Raw genomic sequence first — 24,135 nt, 5'->3', positions numbered from 1 at the left:
GTTCAAAAATTGGTTGTCTAAAAATAGTGTTTAACGATAACGGTTCTAGCTTCGCGATAGATTAATCAATCGAGCCCAAATTTGTAGGCACCAATGATGCACAGCACATATAATAGGATGTCAGTGTCAAACAGGCAAAATTCAAGAAATTTTGATGCACCGTATGAAAAATTACAGTCTGTTGAATTTTTTTTTGTGCCGTCATGTGAAATTACACTGTTAGGGGTCGTTCATAAATGACGTAGATTTTTAGGAGGGGGGGGCTATGATTTTGTGACGAAGTGTGACGATAGGGGGGTATGATATGCTACTTAGCTTTCTACTAAGCTTTATTGAAAACTAGCTGTCCCGGCAGACGTTGTACTGCCATTTGATTGTGATTGTTTGACAACTGCCGGGGAGTCATTTTGGCACCGCACTCTAGATTGGTTTTATTGTGATCGCTTTGAGTTTCTTCCCCGCTCATAACAATTTCAGTAATTCTACAATTGCTCTTCTTTTTGATTGTCGTAACTTTTTGTACATATAAACACAGCCACCACGAATACAAACCGAACCGTGCAAGGGTCATGCTGATTGGTTCATCCGTTTTTGAGTTTTGTTGCCTCAAAGGAACTTCAAACTCATTTTTATATATATAGATAAGTATTTCGTAATTAATACATTTTTTACTTGCATAAAGTATCACTATCCAGTATAAAAAAAAAAAAAAAACAAAAAAAATATATTGCATGATCTATTTTTTTTTCCACCACATTAATGTAAATAACAAATAAAGGACATGAATGCCGGCTTCCTTTCATAAGACAGGCAGCTATTAGACGCAACAACTGTATCTGAGAAAATAGTTTTGAAATACTGCGTAAAGAATAATGAACAATGAACGAATAATGTTGCTGCTTGCTATAGGGCACTGCACGCCGCTAAGATTGCAAAGGAAAAAAATCTAAGTTTTTGGCATTATGGCAAGTTTCCAGGACTTCCTTATATAGTTTCTACAGGACTTCCTCGAAGATTTCCTCCAACAATATCTTAGGGAGCTCATCTAGCAGCTTTGTTAAGAATTTCTCATGGCGTTCTTTATAGGTTTCCCCAACAGGAGATGGATAACATTTTCACAGGAATTCCTACTGGGAATTCCAGAAAAGGCTTCTGAAAACATCCCAAAAGAATCTGGAGGAATCTCAAAAGGAATCCATCAAGGAACTTTCAAAAGAATTTCAGAAGAAACTCCTGGAGGAATCTTGAAATGAAATCATAGAGAAATTCCAAAAAATACCTTGAAAAAAAATCTTGAATATAATCCTGGGAGAATCTAAGAAGGAGCTATTTGTGAAGTCCCAGAAGGAACTTCTGGATAAACCTTGGTTCAATTTCTGAAGAAAACACAGAAGAAATTATTGAAGGAGTTCCGGAAGGAATTTCTGAAGGAGCCCCGAAAATAACTTTTGGGGAATCCCAGACGATATATACAGATAGTACTCCTGGTGACATCTAGGAAAGAAAATCCTGGAGAAATTCCAGAAAGAGTGAATGTAGGAATGCCAGAGAAAGTTCCTGAAGGAGTCCTAAAAAAAAACCTGAATAAATTCTAGAAGGAAGTCCTCGAGGAATCCCAGAAGAAACTTCCAGAAGAATCCAGGAAGGAATTCCTTAAGGAATCTGAAAAAGAACTCCTGGAGGAATCCCAGAAGCAATTCCTGGAGGGGTTTTGAAAGAATGCTGGAGGGGTTTCCTGCAGAGATCTCGGAATGAACATTGGAGTGAATTCCTGGAGAAAACCATGAAGGAACTCCTGGAGAAATCCTGAAAGGGACTTCTTTAGGAAACTGAGAAAGAAGTTCTGATAGAATTTCAAAATAAATTCCGTTTAAAATCCCTGAAGAGATGTCCAAAGAAACTGCTGGTGGAACAGAGGAGAAGCAAAGCTTGAAATAACTCCCGATGGAAACCATGCATAAAGTTTTAGAAAAACCTTAGAAAAAATGGAACTCCGAGAGGAGCTCTTGGACGGAACTCTGAAGGAACCCCTGATAAGGAATACAAAAAGGAGGAAATCTCAAATAGAATCCCAAAGGAAATTCTTGGAGAAATCCCAGAAGGAAGTGTTGGAGGAATTAAGAAGGGATGAATTCTCAAAAATGGGAATCCCAAAAGAAATTTCTTGAGAAATTCCAGAATGAACTGCTGGGAGAATTTTAGAAGAAACTCCTGCAGTGTCCTTCAAATGTCGTGGTGAATTTTATTTAGATGATGCCAAATTGATATTCTTAACAGATTTACTAGTGAGCAAACTAATATTTTCGGGCAAGAGTTCGAATTAGACACACACATACAAAATGTGTTGTAACTCAAAATTGAAAAGACATTTGGCGTAACTTTGTTCAGCAAAATTTTAGCTCATAGATGGTAGAATCACCACACGGTATTCATTTATTTATATTTGTTTCGATTTCTTGAAAAAAATTGAATTTTCGGCTAAGGTCGAACTTTTGCCCCACCTTACTCCATTGGGAGCATCAACTTCCTGTTTTTCCTATTGTACGGCATTTCCCCGAAAACCAGTTCCCCGAATGAAGTTTTCCCGAAATTTTTTTCCCCGAAAAACGGTTCCCCGAACGAACCGTTTACCCGAATGGACCGTTTCCCAGAAACATTTATTATACTAGTTTTAGAACTGGCTTCTGATCATTTTCTTGATAATTTCCACTGTTCGACCTAGTTGTTGAAATGAAATTGCGGAAAGTTGGCCTGAGTACAAAGAGGGCTGATATGCAGGCTTTAGAAAGACTGTTCAATATTGTTTACCTCCTCAGGTTTGAGAAAATTTACGAATAGATGAAGACATCAAGATCATGGAAACTTTCGCACCTCATTGATGTTGTGCATTCTCTTTTATCATGGATTTTACGAGATAAAATATTATTCATAAGGTTTGCTCTTCTTTTAAATATGGGTCGTTCTTTTTTGTTGTACTGATTGAAAATGATATGGCACTCAACTAAGAACACGCTCATCATAATTTTCCCTTCTATTATTCATATGCTGTTCTTTCGTGTTATTTTTTTATATTTAATCGATGAAAACACCCTTTAGAACCAATAATACCTTTAAAACGAGTAGTCGTAATTGTGGTAATCTAATATCGTTCATTATCAGCATAAAAGTTGTACATATACTAAGTATAACACACGCGATCGCGATAATGTAAAGTATGCATGCTTACGAAAGAAGTCTTAGAGCTCAACTTTAATGTTTATTAACAGGCTTTGAAACGTAAGGTAATAAACTTTGTTTGAAAAATATATTTTAAACTAAGCACTGTTCAGAATTTTTGTAAATCCATTCAAGTTTATCATGACCGAACTAACATTTGAAATTGCAATTTCTGCAGAAAATATTAGTAGTTAGAGTGCCGCCAATATTTCGACAACATATTTTGAAAGAACAGTATGTGATGAAAGAAGGGAGAATTTCTGATGAAGATTTCTACTACATAATATGTATATATTATATTATATTTTATAATGCTTATAGATACTAGAACAGTTGTACACGAAAACAAAAAAAAAACATTAATAAATATAGCAGCACTTAAATTACTGATGATTAACTGAACAGTTCATCTTGAAAAAACAGCCTATGTTTTAAAGAAGGGAAGTTTTATTATAAGATTGGTTCAATTAGGCTAAAAGTCGGTCATTAGGCAGAAGTATGTCAGGCCGAAGATCATTTGACCGAAAGGGTCGTAAAAGTGATGGGTCATCAGTCCGATTATGTTCAAAGTCATAAACGGGCAATTTAGTGGAATAGTTTGAATAAATTATATGAATAAACGTCAAAAAGCCGCCAAAAACGTCAAAAAGGAAAAAAATCTGTGATAGAATAGCTGTTATGAAAAGAAGAATTAAAAACCAGTTTGACCGACAATAAAACCCAATACTCAAAAGAATAGCCGACTTCACAAAGAATGTGAATCTGCCATGATGTAGTCAGTAGTTTAATAGACTACTACTTATAAACAATGCAATAGTAAAACTCGAAACAACTACGTGTAATAAAAAAAAGAAAATCTCAGATAGTATGTTGGCAGATTGATCATTAATATTTCCGTAACATTATAACATCAACATCAAGAAGTCATCTATGACAGAAAAGGGAAAATGATAAAAAAATTCCATAAAATCATGGAAGTATATCCCAGTATCCATATAACGCGCTAGATTCGAAGAATGTTAAAAAAAACTTAAGGGACTCAAAACATCTTCTAGGACTTCAAAACCAAATTTGAACATCGTTTATAAAGAAAATTAGAAAAATAGCCAACTGACCCATTCAACTGAACTTCAGCTGAACAAATCATTCTGCTTAACGTACTTCAACCTGACGTACTTTCGCTAAGCGTGCTTCGGCCTAATAACCAGATCCCTAGTGCATTGAGGTCATGACGTCCCACGTGTACTACGTCAGCGTGGTGAGCATCAACTGATGCTTGAAGAATGTTAAATGGCAGATGCAATACTCTTTTCGGGGAAACGTTTTTGGGGAAATGGTACATTCGGGGAAACAACTTTCAGGGAAACTTCATTCGGGGAACTGGTTTTCGGGGAAATGTCGTACAATCGTTTTTCGGCATTAAGCAGAACGGTTTAAATGGTTTAACAAGCTACATCATTTATAGAGGGATATCCAAATTTGTGAACAAATGCTACGAGAGTGGAGAGGGTATTAACCCTCGAGCGATCGCGCTGTTGTATTTTGTACAACACGTTGAAAAAATCTCGCTTCTTGTACTCAGCATTAGTGTGGTGCTGACGCAGGTAGTCAACCGCGCGAGTTACGGAAGGTTAAAAATCGCTTAAAAAAAGCTACGTCATTTATGGACGCCCCCTTAAACAATCAATTGCATAAAGGCGAATATACGGGAGCTCTCGATTAGTTTGGCGTGCCGTCTTTGTCGAGTTATACTCGCGGAGGACTTTCAGAGGCTTTCTAATTCAGACCAATGTCGTTGTATTGGTTGGAATTTGGAATACGAAATATGAAAAAAATACTGGAAATAGTAGTTCATATGCACTTATTTCCTTAGAAAAAATAAACCATTCAACATGAAACATGTGTACATGTTTCATGATTTATTGTAGCTATTGAATATCATTAGCATCGAACCAACACAGTTCCTCAACAACTGGTGTAACCATGCTCTGTAACAAAGTAGAAACACAAAAAAGACAATGAGACATTTCCATGCAAACGCAACTTCCCACCTTCCCAGCAGACGAATAAACTATCCATCATCTGGGCATGATGCATGACTCATCATAACTCATGTGTGAGCTGGAAGGCATGATGGGCTCATTAATCACCTACTTGCACTCGGTTTCTCATTGTATACTTGGCGTGGCACGGCGCACCACCAGTCAGCCAGCGGAGGAAGCCAGTTTCTTCGTCCATGTACTTTACACTTCCACTTAACGAATGAATGACGCCTCCCCGGTGCCGTGTATTGGTCTTACCCACCGGCAACAACAGCGCCATAAAATCCAACCCACTCAAGTGAATCTTAGACAATAAAATTACATGCACGGTATATTATTTGTGTACTATGAATTATGATTAAGATAAAAGCGAAAATCTACCTGCAATTTATTATCAACCATACATCTTCCTACCATTTTGTGCCTATATCGAGGCGTAGCCATTACCGAACACTGTTATTACCTTCATTGGGGCGATTCTTCGAAGGCGGTTTCCTGACTTAAAAACTAGAGTGCTGCCGGGTTATCTTCACCACCACACCATTGATGATGGGCCGCGCCGCCGATCTAATGATGAAATGCTGAAAGCATGCGGCGGACTTGGTTCATTTCAAAAGGAAGAGGACTGATAGTATGAAATAAATCATCGTTATTTATGAATGGAACCTATTTTTGGAATCATCTTCCCAGAATATTCTTGGATTTTTACATCAGTGATGAAGTTTTTGTGACTGACACGGTCAGTGGACCTAACTGGAGCTGAGTGTGATCAGTTCAAAAACCATCACCTTCGCAAAAACCATCACCATCACCTTCGCACTGACTTATGAAACATTTTCGCTAAACACCACCTTGCCCTTGGAAATGTGGACCCGATAATGATAGAGCCAGTCGATCGAGTCTATATTTATGTGGCGCCAAAAAAAGGGTAATAGCATATCTCTAACGGTAGGATTGATGATTACCTTCGCAAAACCGTTGGTTGGAATAACGTAGAAGAGCATTTTGGTGATTATCACTCATATTTGATCGAAGGATTGATGGATTGGTGCTAATGGGCTGTCCAGATGATTAATTTGTCTGTGATTTCTTCTTTTCAATGAGATTTGTATTCATTTTGTAGACAGAGGTTACTTGTAGTTCCCAAATATATATTTTTTTTGCACATTTGCTTTAATATTAACAGGTATTTATATGTATTTGTGTTTTTTGAAATAATGGCAGTGCTTTTGGATATGGAACGCCAAAGCCGCGATAGAGCGAGCGAAAACACGAGGAGCTAAACCCGTGGCCTGTCAGCGCTATTCGGCTCTCGAGAAGGAAGTGAAACGCTCATGAAGACGGGACATAAGAGCGTGGGCGGACAATAGAGTTAATAAACTATAGAGGACGAATGTCGCTGCTGTTCCCTTTGTTCTCGTTGGCAAACATATCGGGTATCTATCTGTCAAACTGCATACTTTTTCGCTTTGACACTTATATCCCTCCCTATCTTCGCCAGCAAGAGATGTTTCGGCGGCGACGCCAGCGACATTCTCCCTCTATAGTTTATTACCTCTATTGGGCGGACTCCCTAGCCGACGAAGGCGAGAAAGCCGCAAACACAGGCGACGTCCGTCTCCTCTACGATGTCTCACGTCGCCTTAGTGGGACCAAGATGAATGCTAGGATGCCCGTGAAAGACACGTCCGGACAGTTACTGACCGACCCGGCTGACCAGTTGAAACGCTGGTTCGAGCACTTTGGAAACCTTTTTCAAGTGTCGGTCACACCATCAACACCTCAGCATGATCCGCCAAGGGTTCGACGCATAACCCGTGTCAACACCGAAACTCCACCAGTGCAGGAGATACAAACAGCCATCCGTAGCATGAAATCGAACAGGGTCGATCGCATATCAGCTGAGATGCTCAAAGCTGACCCCGTAGTATCCGCACAACTACTGCATCAATTATTCTGCAATATATGGGAAAGCGCGACGTTTTCGGTGGACTGGATGCAAGGCGTCTTAGTAAAGTAACCCAAAAAGGGTGACCTGACTGTATGTGATAATTGGCGGGGCATCATGTTACTGTGTATCGTTCTCAAAGTCCTCTGCAAAGTGATCCTTAACTGGATACAGGAGAAGATTGGCGCAACTCTCCGACGGCAGCAAGCAGGATTCCGCGCCGGACGATCCTGTGTAAACCATATTGTCACGCTCCGTATCATTCTGGAGCAAATCAATGAATTTCAAGAGTCTCTCTACCTGGTGTTCATTGATTACGAAACAGTTTGAAGCACAGTACAGAACATTTTCGTACAGAGTACTGCACAACGGTGTTTTGTCAGATCCCATCCGGAACGTTGCTGGAGTGAGGCAAAGAAGTATACCCAGTCAACCAGTGATCGTATAAGATGTTGCATATGATGTTAAAGTGAAGGCGATATGCGTATATTTTACATGCGCCTAAATGGAGGCATGCACGTATACGGCCTCCACTTTATCATCTTATGCAACATTTTATACGATTACTGGTTGTCTGGGTACTATCACCGCTACTGTTCCTCATCGTATTCTACGAGATCCTGGTTGGTGCAATTGACCGTGAGCCGAATCGTGGATTGCTGTGCTGCCCATGATCGCATAGTTGACGTAACCACCATTGACAATGTCAGCATTCACAAGCTAATATCTAACGCATGTGAATTATTGTGACCAGTTTTATTCAATAGAGCACAAGATCTAATCACTAGCTAGATGTCAACGTGAAAAAAAGTCTTAAACTTTTCATTATTCATTGTAAAAATTTCAAAAGTGTGTTGAAGACAACAGTGGCGCTTACGTCAACTATGTGATTATGGGCAGTGTTGCAACACATTACCATGGAGCACCTAAATGACTTCAAACTGGCTGATGACGTTACTCTCCCAGCCCTGTCGTCCTCCTTAGTCATGGTTAGTCGATGACTAGGAGCTTTATTTTTAAGTCAAAAAAGTTTTTTTTAAATAACCACGTAAAATGGTTAATGAGATTATTACCACCACCCACGTGGTGCACATTCTCAAAAAAAATCACTTCACTTTTTATTATTTTTTTATTTTTGACCATTTTGGTTGTACACTGTTGACGCCCTGACCATACCAGATTAGATCAGGTTAGATTTTTTAGTTTGATCCTCGGTTTAATCTAGCATGCGCAGTTACAAATAAATATGCAATGGATTACTGCACGAATTTATTCTGGCCTGCTTACTCTCATACGAAATTTGACGTTTGAGAGGTATCGGCACCGCTCAAACGTCAAATTTTCTGTGAGAGTAAGCAGGCCAGCAAAAATTCTTGCAGAAGTTCATACCGTTTAAACCACCAGGGTGCGATGAAGTCACGTTTTCGATTCTCGCATCTTGTACCAATGTTTAGGGAACTCAAATGCATTGTCAATGGGGGAACCCAATTGATGTTGGCTGCAAACAATCCTATTGGGTGAGAACAGGAATGTCATATACGTGGTTTAAACAAGTGCTCTTATTGCATTTCTTACAGCATCAAATCAAAATGATATAAATTTAAAGAACACTAATTTTTGCCCTTCTACTGAATACGTCCTTTTGATACGAAACGCTAACCTTGTTGGCATCCACTCACCACGAAACATAAAGATGTTTTCGCATGGACAAAAATTGATGCGTCAGTAAAGGATGCACCCATTTTTTACGTGCAGTAGCGACATCTGCGATTTGCAAGAAGGTACGCGAAACTGAGCTCATCTGTCAAGGGGTGATACACAAATTATGTCACGCAAAAATCGACCATTTTCAAGTCCTCCCCCCCTCCCCCCTATGTCACACGTTTTGTATGAGACCCAAAAAAATTCCTATGGGTCGTCACGTTGTGCAAACCCCCCCTCCCCCCTAATAGCGTGACGTAATTTGTGCATGACCCCCAATTTGTGGGGGGTTGAAACAAACCGTTTTCGAGTTCTAATTTTTTGAAGAAGCAAGTGTTTTTTTTAAGTTAGGCCGTTACAAATATTTATTTCACTTTTAGTCCCACCTCTCTTGGGCTGGTCGAGGGGGGGGGGGGGGGATAAAAATAATAAAGCATTTAATCTGAAAAATATTAAAAATTCATCGGATTTTTTAAAGAACATTTAGCAAGACTCGATATTTTGATAAATATTTATTTATCTGCCCCCTCAAAATGCTAAATCTGGCCCAAAATTTTTGAAGGGGGGGGGGGAGTAGACAAAAAGTCAAAATTAAATTTGTATCCGCCTTATGGGAGAAAAAATATTTTATAGGTATTATTTGAAATTTCGCTCGTTTGCTGGATGCCGAGCAAGAAATGGCACATTTTTCCGTGTTTTATTCAGCTTTTCAAAGATAATTGTTCGGGGCGGTAAAGAATTAAATCTCTGAAGCACAAAGTTTTTCATTTTTGGTTCGAATCTCGCAGTAGCATTCTCTATTTCACCAAAATCACCGCGATAGTAAATATTTTCAAGATCTTACGCCACCAACAGAAACGAGTATTACCTCGCCAACGGGCTGTTCACCCAGGCAGCAATGATGATGATGATGATAATTCTTGCTTCTCTCGACCAAGGGTGGATAATTTATTACCAACGCCGCGTCGCCGCTGGTGAGCTTTTTAGTATCGCAATTAGTGCGCGTCAAGAGAAATGGCGTAACACAAGATTTATCACCCAGCCAGATGTACGTTTTAACTCTGATGACAGTTTATAGAGCCAGCCAAAAGGCAGCGCTTGTCTTGACTGGCTGACGCTTTAAGATGGGTTCCCTCCTCTCCTCGTCGTGTCTTTTTTCACGGTTGACAGCGCAGACCATCGTCATTCATCTCCGTTATCAGCGGTTGAGAATCTTTTTGATGAACAGCTGTAAGTGATCGCTTTGTGACATGGCGGTGATATTTTGATTGTGGCAACAAAGGGACCGGTTTTCCAAGAAAATATTTTATTTTTCCATTCTCTGAAATATTGCAAAAGAGTGCCTAGAGTTTGACAAAGTACCATTTTAGGACATTAAAACTTCGATTGACAACTAACATTTCATCAAATAAAACGATAAACTATTTACAAAATGAACAAAACTGTATTGATATACACACCCATTCAAGGATGCATATTATTAGACCCGTTTAGTCGCGCCCCATAGAAAGAGTATGGTGGAAAATACTGCGCTAGGGAAGGATGTGGAGGCATTGGAATACCAGCAAGAGATGCTGGAGACATCGCAGGAGGAAGTAGAGGTGGCTTGCCGTAAGGGTGGTAGCGGGCAGTAGACATGGGACTGAGCGGAGGGGTGGGATACGTTCTTTGGAACAGAGGATGAGTCGGTGGGAGGCCTGCTGCAGCTGCCGCGGCTGTTGCCGGGTTGAGCAATGCTTCCGACATTGATACTCCTGCGGCATGTTGAGTTCTGAGGTGTTGAAACAGTTCTTCTGATGCGGCAAATCGTTTACCGCAGTATGATGAATCGCTACCTATCCAGTTGCATACGTAGGGCAGTTGTGAGGCCGCCGCAAGTGCCGCTAGTTGAGCATGGGCGTACATGGCAGCTGACGATTGACTAGCAGCTAGAGATGCGGCTGCAGCAGCCTGAGAGTAAGATTTGCTTCCAGGATGATCACATTGAGTACAACCCGCTGGACAACCGGACGAACCAAGTTTTCCTAGCATATGAGAGCTTAAGGCACATCCGGTACAATAGGGATCACGACACACCGGAATCATTGAGTCGACAGCTCCAGGAATTTTAAGCTTCGCGTAATTAAAGTATGGATTCATGGCAGCTGCTTTGAGCATTTGATGGTGCGGGGACATTAGCGCACTAGCTGTCATAAGATCCATAGGGTAGCTACCATAACTGGAGTAGTATGGGGGACCAACCGTCGTAGAAGATGGAGCCGAAGAGGATGCTCTAACAGAGCTTTCGCTACTATTGCTAAGATCCTTGCTTGTAGTCTCCATAGGGCCTTTGGATGTTATTGGTTCTGCAGAACTATTCGGTAAAGTATTCGGAGAATCTTTGGCTGAGGCACGATTTGGGCTGTTGGTACGTTCCTGCTGGAGTTGTGAACCACCGGGAGTTCTTCGGTTGTGGTTTGAAGGAGAAGCTCGAGAAGAAGCAGCACTTTGGTTGGATTCACAGCGCCCATTCTGGGGTTGATGGTTGGGAGGATTGATGGATCGCTTTGGGGATTTGTGTCTTGCACTGACATTACGATTGTCGTCCGGAGACCTCGTTTGCTCTCGGGTAATTGCAGACGGTTCATATGGCTTGAAACTCGACTTTGGAGTATCGTTTGAAGAACCACTTGACAGCGTGCCGGGTGATAGCTTGTCACGATTGCTTTTTGTACTTTTTTCTATATTTGCTAGAAGTTTCGGGTTCGGCGAATCTGATCCTATCGCGCTGCATGTTTGTGCCAACAGAGCCAAAGGGCTGGACTTGGAATCGAACTGGAAGAGAAGAGATATGAAAAGCACTCATTAGTATGTTGTTTTAGATTGAGAGGTAATTACAATTTAGGAATGTATTATTATTGGTGGTCTTCTTATTTATTCAAATTTATGTTATTCCTCCAATTGTGTATGTTTGTACCTTGTTTGAAAATCATCAACGATATATCACCAATTTATCCGGTTCATGGCCTGAATTTGAAATAATGTTACGCTTGAATCACGAATAACTTACCCACAGCTTCGCCAGTTTAGCATAAACCAGCCTTGCCCGATAATCATCGACCGTTGAAATAAAACTTGTCAAGTCGTTTGATGTGGCGTGTCCGTCAGCGAGGCGACGGACGTTTCACGTGATATGGGGTTAAGTGAGGCGATAATTTGACTTTTGATCATTTTCCGCCTTGATTGCGGCGGCAGCCTTTCTTTTATTTCATCACATTTGAGACGACCACATAATGACCGCTCCATCAGCCGAGGGAGGATTAAAGCGCAAACAGACCAGAGAGACAAATAAAGTTATTTCCATTTCGTTCTCGCGTTCAAACCGCAAGAAGAAAGACGAGGGCAGCAACGTCAACGTCGGGAAAAAAGATCTCTGGGACACCCGGACGGATAGCGACGGACACGGCGGGCGCAAACTGTAAGCTCAACAGTGCGGCGGCGATTTTTTTTTTTGCGCAATCTTCACTCTCGACTTCGCAAACAGAGCGCCGACAGTTTGGACAGCTGACGAATGACGCTCGGTTCGTGAAGGCGTGAAATTAAATTGGACAGCAGGGAAAAACAAGGCCTCAAACAAGCCATGCCATGTCCAAACCTGCCGTCAGTGTCGCATTATGACGAGAGGGAGGCTGCGTGAACGAGTTTCTAGTTTCTAAAACCTATTACACGTCAACGTGGTGTTTCCCATTCTGGCTGTAATGGATCCTTGTCAAAAGCCGTTTCCTCCAGAAAACGATAGGTAGGTATTGGATAATACTTTTTTTTGGTTTGTAGATTAAACATCAGAATTGTAACTATATCTACCAACACATTGGTTTTCTGGAAGTGTTGCGTTTGCTCAGACTGTTTCAATAAATTTTTATCCCCACTGCACTGGGAAAAGATCTGCTTATCAGCATAGTGTGCTAAGTAATTCCACAGTTCTTAACGAAGAGTTTCTCTGCCAATGACCATTTTGCATGTGTATATAATGTGGCAGGCAAGAAAATTTCCATTACGAAAAATTCCTGAGCCAACCGGGAACCGAGCTCGTCACTCACAACATGGCCATGCTAAATACCCGTGCCTTTACAGCTGTGGCATTCGACTTATTATTAGTAGTCTAAAAAATTTTTTTTACAAGCCTTTTTTCATATGTTGATGGGCTTCCTGAAGTCTTTTAATGTATTATTATATTCCCCTACTCTCAAACTTTTTGCCTAAATTTGGCAAATTTATACTCCTTAAAATATTACGTTACGCCAAGAAGTTTGGCCACAAAAAAGAAGAACAACTTGCAGTAGCAAACAACACATACAAAGGAACACACACATTTTCAAGGTAGGCAGTAGTGTCACTGTCAGTCATGCCATTACCAATAGGGTCGCCTTACTTGACTCTGTGAATTCGTCCCACTACTAACGGCGAAACCAAGTAGCAATGTGAGGTAGTTGTTCAATGTAAACACAAATCATTCGAAACAGATATATTTCATTTCTGTTTTTCGGTCCATTTCATCTCACATTATGCGGCTGTCTTTTGGCTTAATATACACACAACAACGCTCCGCTCGCGAAGAGGGAGTACAACCGTTCGCCGTGGTGCCAGAGGGGGTGGCTGCCTGACTGGCTGACTGGTTGCTGACACAAGACGGGTTGAAGATAGAAGCGTAAAAAGGCACGTTGAGCTGGTGGCGGATGATCAAAGGCTGACTGGGCGAGTAAACAAATGCGATTCATCCGCACTTTCGACTTCCAACCCCGAACCGGACTGACTCTTTCATTTGACTAAAAGGCTGCCGATGCGATGCGATGGAAGGTGATGGGCTGGGCGCGGGTTCAAATCCCAATGCGTGTTCGTGTTTGTGTGTGCGTCTGTGAGAGGAGTGGCGGAGTGAGTAGAGTGAGTATGCAAACCGAATGATGAGTGATGTAGAAAAGGAAAAGCCGCGCACTCTTCGGCCACAGACAGACCGCCCGGGAGCATAAAAGCGCCGCCACTGACTGCCGCAACCACGGTCTACTGTCATCGCCGCACGCATTGGGCATTTCACTTTCAACGCCGATTAACCCTTTGCCGCCAAACGGTGCGATTGATATGCGCTCTATAAACATCGTAATACAAACTTGACAGCTACCGTTGATTTCCTTTCAGTTTTCCCCGGACCGACTCAGCTCTTCGTTGAGGAAGATTAATTGGAAACTGACGGACGGATGGAAAAATGAGCCGCGGAGATGAGGGTGCTCTACGAGTTGCTGCCGTGATCAAGGCTGGATGGGCGGAATTTATAATTTATTCTGACTGACGATGATGTATGGGAGAAATTATCTGCTACAGATCATTTGTTAACTTTATTTTGGTCAGTCAATTTCGATAGCCATGCAATGTTTAACGGGACTATCAAATTTATTTGTAAGGTAATCGCATATGTATTATGTACCATTATTTGAAATCTAAGAAATCCTATTCAATTCATTTCCTACAGGACAAATACGCCAAATGAGGGTCCACATGATCGAAGCGGTAGGGGGCCGATCACAAACCACGTAGACTTTTTGGGGGAGGAGGGGATCAGGCCAAATAACACTACGGACCGCCTGTTCCGGTGGTAAGAGTCCACTAACAGGTGACCCCTTCCATGGTGCAATGCGGCTTTATGATTACCGTGCCTAGGAATGAATGGCTAGGGCATAGGTTCCCAAACTTTCAGGTGCGTGACCCCTTTTTGCCAGCAGACACACTTTTCGCGACCCAGCATAGAAATTGCCTCATTTGATGTCTGTGATGGATAAAGGCCGCTGACCCCCCTGGGGGTCGCGATTCACAGTTTGGGATACCATGGGCTAGGGGATTTAATAAAAACCTAACCGCTAACGGAACCTGTAGAGTGCCAGGGTGTCCTCCACAGTATGTTGTCATTACTGCGCTAACCGGAGCAATGGTGCAGTCGACCTTGTGTTTCTCCGAGACAATCAACTGCCCTTATTTAGTCTCAAACTTGAGATAAACAAGGGCGGGATTATGAAAATGTTGTTAATTAAATTGCTTAAATTGTCACCTATATGATTTCGCATTACGCGATCTACACAGTGTATTCTGTGTATTCTCGCCTTTGGCGTTCATCTGGCCAACATGCCTCTTCATGTGAACCAACATGCTTACCAATCTGGAAAGTCCACTGTGACTCTCTTACACAAGTTTGTTTACGATATTGAGAAAGCACTCATCCAAAAGCAACGTTGTTTGGGTGTTTTCTTAGATATCAAGGGTGCGAAACGATGCCATATTGGAAGCCGCACGGAGTCATGGTATTCCAATGGCATCTCTTCTCGACATGGCGTCAAGCAGCGATTAGGAAATTGAATGTTTGTGGATGCCCCTAAGGGGGAGTCCTATCACCACTTTTGTGGAATCTCGTAGTAGATACGCTATTGAGACAACTCAATAATAGCGGTTTTCCTACTTATGGTTTTGGCGACGACTGCCCAATATTGTTAGTCGGTATGTGCATCAGCACCCTTTTCGACCTGATGCAAAGCGCCCTTCAGGTAGTTGAGGGGTGGTGTCGCCAATTCGCCTTGACGGAGGCTCCCTGAGAGAATTGCGCTGTGCGTGAAAACATTTTTTTTAACATGGGAAAGGATAGGAGCTGCATTTTCAAATGTTCCCGTTAAGGCCTTTCAGTAGGTCCGAGTAAAACATCTTTTGTTCTTTTCACGGAAAGGCGAAACCGGTAATGGCGTTCGACCTTTGCTTATCTTTGATTTTGAAGTTAATGTGACTGATCAAGTAAAGTACGATGGAGTTATTCTTGATTGCAAGCTTTCCTGGACACCTCACATTGAGTTCAGAATCAAGAAAGCTTGTATGGCTTTGCACTAAGGGGATTCAGGTGGTCAAAAATCGAAAGTAGACTATTTAATTTGAGATACAGGTTCGGTAGTTGAAAGTGGACTACTTGGACCAGTAAATCCTAGAACATCAGTTTGCTAATCCATATATTTACCGAGATATTAGCATCGGAATGAGACCATCGGCAATTTTTGGTAAAATGAATCAATTGTTCATCTTCGCATATCTTCGGCTTTAATAAAAAATGTTGAACTTTTAAAGTAGTTTCTAAAAGCTTACATATACACCTTTCGAATGACATATCAGACGTAGAAATGTTGATCGTAAAACTATTAAATGATGCCACTAAAAAAGTCAAATTCTCCCCATACAAACTGTTCCATACAAAAAAGTTCCACAAAGTTTCGCTTCGAGACTCCTTCTATGTCTTTCTTAAGGATCCCTGGGAGACAATTGAATCAAATTTGGCTGCTACTAGCTGCTATTCTGCAATTCCAATCAGCTTGTCGGCGATAATTGAGTTATTCCAATATAAAATCGCGCTATTGCCCGTTAAATAACTCTAAGGACACATTTGATCGTCAAAATTGTTTGTCTTGGTATAGATCAATCATAGCAGAATCTAAATCTGCGTTTTTTTTTTTACGAATTTTAATTTACTTTTTGAATTGCATTTATACTACATCGATAAACGCCTAAAAGTATGCAATGTCCTTGTATTTTAATGCTGTTGAAACTGTTTTGTTGAAAAAATGTTTATTTAAGGACAAACGTCTTGGAATCCCGGTTCAACAGTGCATCAAAACTTCAGATGCACAAATTTCAAGAAGCAAGCTTCGAACAACAATGAATTTTATTATTTTGTTCTTGCTCACTTATAATAAGCTTAAAATAAGAAGCTCAGGTGCGCTGGTTTTGTTCACGAAGAGATTTGTGCCCTCAAAATCGTGAGTAGGTGCCAAAGTCGGCCATTGTGGCGGCCATATTGGGATTCTAACAAGTCTGTCCTTAAAGTTCTAATACCCCTAAATCAGTTTTTTGACAGCTTGAAATGACATTTAGGGTGTTTCAGCATTCTTCTCTCAGTTGAAACGGAGAGATTACAAATTTATTACGATTTTGATGGTGCCGAAAGAGCTGAATTTGCATCTGAGAGCACGGACAATCCTGGAGTTTGGAGACAGAAGTATTTATGACGTGTTTTTTATATATATTTAAGGCATAAACCCTACGAATAGAGGCAAAACATAATAAAATTGAAGAAAAGATTTTTTGGCCACCTGTTTGTATGGAGCCGCCCCATAGTGCTTTGGTGCAACTTGGGGTCTGAAACCCATATCAAATGAATTTACACAACTGTTGTTCGGCCAATATTGGCCTATGCATTTCTTGTGTGGTGACAAAAGGGCGAAGTGAGAACAATCAAACCAAAATTAGGCCATCTCCAAAGAATGTGCTTGATGGCGATGTCTGGATCGTTCTCTTCAACTCCCACGGCAGCACTCGAAGTTTTCTTTGACGTTGTCTTACTACAAATTCATCATAAATAAGAAGCACTTTCTTGCACTTACCGCCTATCGGTACTCGGTTTACTAGAGGAAATTCTTGTGAATCGCAGATCAATAAACACCGCGTTGTTTCCACTTCTGGTTATTATTATTATTATTTATTTATTAAAGAGGTTTTAACAAATAGTCATTCGCCTCCGTCCACTTCTGGTGAATTGAGACAAAGTTGTCCTCGCTCCAAGTGATCTTACAATTGCTTGTAATTTTCCATGTAGGAGATTTTCCACGAAATTCCCTTTCCGGAAAGAGTGATTATCTGATTATCTGGAGAGAAGTATTTCAGACGGCATCGTATGTTACACTGATGGCTCGAAGATCGAGCATGTGCTGGTGTTTATTTTCGTGAACTAAGGCTGTATCAGTCTTACTCACTTGGTAGACACTGCACCGTTTTTTAAGGCCGAAATCTTTGCTCTTATGTGCGGAGTGCAATCGGCACTTCAGCAGCACGTAATGGGTAAAGTAATATATTTCTGTTCAGATAGCCTGGCTGCTATTAAAGCACTTGCTTCGGCCAACTCCAGGTCGAAGATAGTTATCGCTTTTCGAACTCAAATCGAAGAGCTGAATTCCGCAAACGCTGTTCACCTTGTATGGGTACCTGGCCATTATTTCTTCGATGGAAATGATTTTCCTGATAAGTTAGCACGCACTGGAGCATCACATGACTGCATTGGTCCTGAGCCAGCTATACCGATAGCGAAGTGTTGGGCAAAGCTTCAGATTAACAGCTGGGCTGCCACTCAGCACAAACAATACTGGAATAGTTTGGAGTCATGTCGTCAAACAAAATTGTATTGTACTGAGCCATCTCTAGGGGCTGCAAAGTACACAGCAAAAAAATATGAAAGTTAAACAGCACGTAAGTTGAAGATAAACTGAAATTTGCGGCAGAAAAATGTAAATCATCAACATTTAACGTCAGCCGAGCTGCCCGCTGCTGCCCAGATGGCTTGTTTACAGATTTTAAAGCATATTCGCTTTAAATTTACACGAACGGCTGCTCGCAGCTGTAGCGGTTTCTCCGTTGTCTCTCTCAGTACTCTCTGCAGCAGCCGGAGCATGTCGGGAATGCGTGCATTATGGTAGAAGCAGTTTAACTTTGACTGTCTGCTACTCAACAAGCAGAGATAGCCGAGAGACCTCGGACGTGCTACTCACACCCCAAGGATCAGAGTTCAATTCTCGCACGGAGCTCAATTTTTCATTATAGGGTATCGCGCCACGTGGGCGGTGACTTCTATATTCGTCTGTTTTCCACCATAACTCAGTCAATTTTGAACCAATTGACTTGAAATGTTGTACACGTGTAGATTACTATACCTTATCTCACTGCATTCCAAAAATTGTGTCAATTGGTTCAAATTTGATTGAGTTATAGCGGAAAACAGACGAGAATAGAAGTGGCGCGATTCCCTGTTTTCTAACAGATATCTGCAATGTAATTTTAAGATCGCACAAAAATTTCAATCATATATGACGGGGTCCTTTTGTTACATTCGATCCGTCATTATTTTACAGGTTTCTTCCGAACTGTGTATCTAATAAATCAATCAAAGCAGAATTGCAGCATGCTGGTCATAGAATTGACAGGTCACTGCCGACTCAGCTATCATATGGCGAATATTCAGTAAGCTAATTCATTTGTATGTGATAGCTTCTTCTTCTTCTTCTTGGCGTAACGTCCTCATTGGGACAAAGCCTGCTTCTCAGCTTAGTGTTCTATGAGCACTTCCACAGTTATTAATTGAGAGTTTCCTTTGCCAATGACCATTTTGCATGCGTATATCGTGTGGCAGGCACGAAGATACTCTATGCCCAAGGAAGTCAAGGAAATTTCCTTTACGAAAAGATCCTGGACCGACCGGGAATCGAACCCGTCACCCTCAGCATGGTCATGCTGAATACCCGTGCGTTTACCGCCTCGGCTATATGGGCTATATGTGATAGCTGTGAATCCGATTACGGAACTTTTGTCATTTGATATGTAACTTTCCAGTTTTTGCGCAACTGCGGTTTCAGAGTACTCGGAAAACATGTATTAAGTGAAACTGACTTCAGAAATCTGAATCTTCAGGACGTTCTGTTGTTCTTGACCCGCAGTGGTAAAGAGCTATAGGCTCTCTTTACGTTTTATGCGTTATCACAGTGTCCTTTTCAGGGCGCTGTTTGAACCCATTATTGTGGTACGCCTATGTGTTATTACAGTGTCTTTTTCAAGACGCCGTGTGAATCCGTTATGGTACGCTTATGCGTGTATGACGATTCTTTTCCCAGTCCCATCCTTTTTTTGTTTCCCTTCTCTTTCAGGTTAATGATGGATAGGCTAAGGTAGTCTTAGATGTCAAAACTGGCTGAGCGGCCATTATTTTTTCACCGTGAGGAATTCTGAAAACAAATCCCCCGCTTCCTAAAATTCCTTTGAAATTTCGCTTCCTCTGCTTTTCTCCACAAACTTAACGTCATGCTCAACCTTACAATGTATAAAAACCTTGGTCATGGCGATGACACAAATTTCCCAAATGGAGGAGAACGTGCCTCTGGAGGCGACCTACTAATACCTGATACCAGTAACGACCAATCTTTTTTGCTTCACCTCAACCTGCATGCATCAACCTGCAGCTAGAAGATGGGAAACAAGTTGGCGCATTCTTTACTGATTTGAAGGCAACATTCGACAAATTCGATCATCGTATCGTGTTATGCAAATTGGCGAAGCTGGTGCATCAGAGGACAAAATAACGTGGTTGGAGTCATACCTTTGCGGCAGGAACGGAATTTGAAACACTTGAGCAGTGCCGGTTGATTGAAAAGGCTGTTACCGCTGCGAAGACATTGAACGGTGTAATACACGTGCAAGGCTACCTTTGAATGCTCCCAATAGGATTCAACGCAGAAGTCTTGAACGGGTGCAGGCTACACAATGTCACCTTTCCTTGTATGGCTCTAACAAACCTATATCCTCCATTATAAACGTCTTCAATAATGTGGCTCAATGGCTCGAGTTTGGAATGTCTTCCTTCAACGCTTTTCATAAGCCTATAAATTTAGAATAATCGTTAAGCTGCTGCACTCATCTCAAACGTACTTGGCGAAACGCATGGCAAAGAATTGCGCGAGGCATGAAAGTCTATCCTTTTAGTTAAATGATTGACGAATCCACTGACATCGCAACGAAAAAAAACATCATAAATTTTAGTGCATAGTACGTATTCAGATTTGGACTCAGAATGGCTTGGCTTTTCAGGACAAATTTTATCACGTACACGGAAGCTGATAGACAAACCTTGTATAAGTTGATCGTCGACAAGTTTGATGCGGCTTGAATCCCATATGAATCCAATGGGTTTAGTGCTGTGATGGCGCTAATGTAATGATGGGTGCTCATGAATCTGTTGCCGCATTACTGTTGAAGGATTGACCTAACTTGTGTGTTCTCAAATGCGTTTGCTATTTATTTGGTATTTGCGTTATGCACATCTTACGCCTGTAAAAGTATTCCCGATGATATAGAATGGATGTGTTAAGAAGTTTCTGTTCCACGCTGAGCGTAAAAATTATGACAAAAAATACATTTTTATATATCAAACTTCTTTTTCTTCCTGGTGGGAATTATCCTAATGAAAGCACGAAATTTGTGCGGACCTGCCAAAAATAGGTGTAGCGTCCAGTGCCACCACCGTCACTTAATATCTCTCACAAAAGAATTTGTTCGCACCCTCGTCCAATGGAGTGCTGCGCATAATTCAAAGCAACTGTAGGTACCTTCAACCAGTGCGTAAGTGCAATCGATTTCCGATCCTACTGCTGCTGGGTGCGGTATGTTCTACATCATCACACCCGCTCATAACAAACAGCTTGAAGCTCAGGAGCGATAAAAAATTACATCACTTGTTGATAGACGCATGATTAATGTTTTCCTTTCAACCTAATTGTAGCGGCTGAAATCGTTCAGCTGCTTCTCCGGCTCCGACAGTGCAAGTTGTTTATTTCGCCTTCGAATAAATCATAACCGATATTTCACGGTTCACCGGTTTGGTTTCCTTTAATCTATCTTCATGCGAAAACCCGACGGCCGACCGACCTAAACGATCTTTCCGCGGAGCCATATCGCACGTCAATTTCACTTGCTTATAATGTAGGGTTTCCGTTTCCAGCAGAGCGACCGGCCCGCGGTGCATCATCGTTCGTCGTGACTGTGTTTACACGACTGCAAAATTCTTATGAATCGATGCCGCTCGCTCGCTATAGCACGTACCTACATACATCTATCACACATACGCGGCCCCGTACACCTCGAAATTAACAAGTCATAAATTTTATGCTTATTAATGAAGCACATTGGTCCGGAGTTTCTCTGCGTTTTTATTTCTCCATAAAACAGCAGAAAGTTTATGAAATGGTACAATAATCGTTAATGAGTGATTCGTGCTTCGCCTGGGTACAAATGAGGCGAGGAAAGATAAAAGCGGGAAACGCCGGCCAAGCGTGGGCGGGTCGTTTGATCTATCGGTTCTAATTACATAAACTAATTAACTTTCATCGAAATAGAACGCCGGAAAGTAGCAGTGGGTTTATAGCATGAGGTGGCATGAATGGAACGGCTCAAATTGATGGTATGTTTTGTGTACAAACAATCTCGTTCACGCTGGTTCTTGAAATCTCATGTTAGTGTTGATGGAGCGGGGGTTTGTTTAGCTTTTGTGCCGGCTTTGCGCTTTTTACATTTTTTTGAAACTCTGCATTGAATACTGAAATGCGGTTGAAGCGTGCTCGGGCCTTGTGGGCACCCTCTGCCGGAATAACGTTTGAAAACAGTTCAACCAAATTTGAATGTAATATCTTGGTTGTGCTGAGATTGTGCTTGTATCCGTCGTGGGACCAAAATTGCATGGTACATCGCTTTGTAAATCGTTACACCTACAGGGGATAGACAAAATGATCGGGACAGGCAAAATTTTCCCTTCCGAAAAAAAATTCAAATGGCTGTAACTTTTCGAAAAGTGCATCAAATTTTCTCAAATTTTCACTGTAAGTTGATCAACTAGTTGTGTATCAGTGCAAAGAATTTGGAAAAGATCGGGCTACTCTGCACGAAGTTATAAAGATTCTAGAAAAAGATATATTTATTTGATAGCCAACTTTGAGCTGTTATATGTATCTCTGGATTCAATGAACCGAATGCAATGAAATTTTGACCATTTATGACTTAGGGTATCGCGCCACTTGGGCGGTGGCTTCTATATTCGTTTGTTTTCCACTATAACTCAGTCAATTTTGAACCAATTGACTTGAAATGTTGTATACGGGACACGGGTAGATACTATACCTATCTCACCACATTCCAAAAGTTGTGTCAATTGGTTCAAATTTGACTGAGTTATAGTGGAAAACAGACGAATATAGAAGCCACCGCCACCCCAAGTAGCGCGATTCCCTATATAATAAGCTTTGAAAAACTTACTAACTAACTACCAATAATGCATAATAGGCAACGTTGATGCATACTTTCAAATGCGTGTTTCACAGGAACAAATTATTAATGGGTTATCTTTGACGGTCTTTACACAAAGAGGAGACATGACACTTGTTATAAATTTCACTTTGGTTATTCATTGAGGTAACATTGCTAAAAAGCCGCAGAAGTAAATTTCGATGGCTTAGGGGGTCTACTACTAGCACCCAAACCCTAGTTTGAAAATCTTCAAAGTTTCCAAAATCTTGCCTATGAAGTGCAACAAAGCACATTGATTTCTGAACTATGTTTCATGATTTTTCACCACAATCAACGCCCTAGGCTCGACATACACACTGTCCAATCTTGCCTCGCCTAATTTGGTGTCATAGCTATGATCAATCATACTTACTTTGGTTAGGCACCCATTATACACTCTTTCACTGTAAGGTAGTCCCAGTACCCATTTGAAGCTCGAGGCACCTCGTATACACTTTATGGTCGTTTCATCCATAATAAAACATCACTTGCGCCTGTGAAGTACGCCGTGTCAACGAAAACCGGTCCCAGCAGACAGCGCAGTGGTTGATGGACTTGGCGGCGGCGTTTCTTCTGATGTCGTCAACTAGGCACTAAATGAAATCGAAACGAGCCGCTTGTCACACGAGATGGAGCAGCAAATCTGGCGAATATATCGCATTTCTTTTACCTAGCTGTCTACTGTAAATTTCAGGATGATCTTTAAGGTTGTGCCTGGCGGTGGTGGACGATTAAGGCTGATCGGGTAATTTGAATAGGGGAGCATCTTTGGACGATTTTTGGCAACCCCCCCCCCCCCACCCTCCTATCCTATTTTCTAATGCCCAATAAAACGGAAGTTGCGAAATCAGAGACTCCTCCCTCCGTACTAAAATGCTACGACACTTAGGGTAATTCATGTATTTTGGATAGGCTGAGGACAACGTTGGAAAAATCGTCACCCTAGCTACCTTAGAAAGCAATTGATTATTTTGAAAAGTTACTAATGCGCTTATAATATGATTGTACTTTGCCTTCCTGGTGACAAATACCTTAACGAAAGCATCATGATCTGAGAAAATCACAGTTTCCAATCACCTGTAAGAATTGCATTTTGGACACCGAATATACGTTTTGGACACCCTCAGGTATATATAATTTGGACAGGGCAATTATCTCAATGTTTAGCCATGAATACTGCTAAATCATGGAAGTAGCATAGAATAACAAATATTTTTTTACAAATAATCAAATTTCTCCGCTCGGAAGTTAATTACTGAAATCTCTGCATCTCTTGTAAATGGAATCAAAATCTAT

The 24,135-nt window shown here is 41.2% G+C and overlaps 1 protein-coding gene across 2 annotated transcripts in view; it reads right to left on the bottom strand.

Annotated features, from left to right (window-relative positions):
• Window positions 1-10,196: 10,196 nt before the first annotated feature.
• Window positions 10,197-24,135, bottom strand: part of LOC109404739 (zinc finger protein Elbow) — a 97,665-nt gene continuing 83,726 nt past the window's right edge. For both annotated transcript variants that reach the window (XM_062851609.1, XM_029872451.2), the window contains one exon: window positions 10,197-11,721. In XM_062851609.1, coding sequence (XP_062707593.1) covers window positions 10,372-11,721 — 1,350 coding nt within the window. In that variant the 3' untranslated portion in view covers window positions 10,197-10,371. The remainder of the gene's footprint in view (window positions 11,722-24,135) is intronic.

Source organism: Aedes albopictus, chromosome 2 (genome assembly GCF_035046485.1).
Source record: "Aedes albopictus strain Foshan chromosome 2, AalbF5, whole genome shotgun sequence".
In the NCBI taxonomy this organism is placed as follows: Eukaryota; Metazoa; Arthropoda; class Insecta; order Diptera; family Culicidae; genus Aedes; species Aedes albopictus.
Note: the sequence above shows the minus strand (reverse complement) of the source record. Positions and strands in the feature narration are given on the sequence as shown.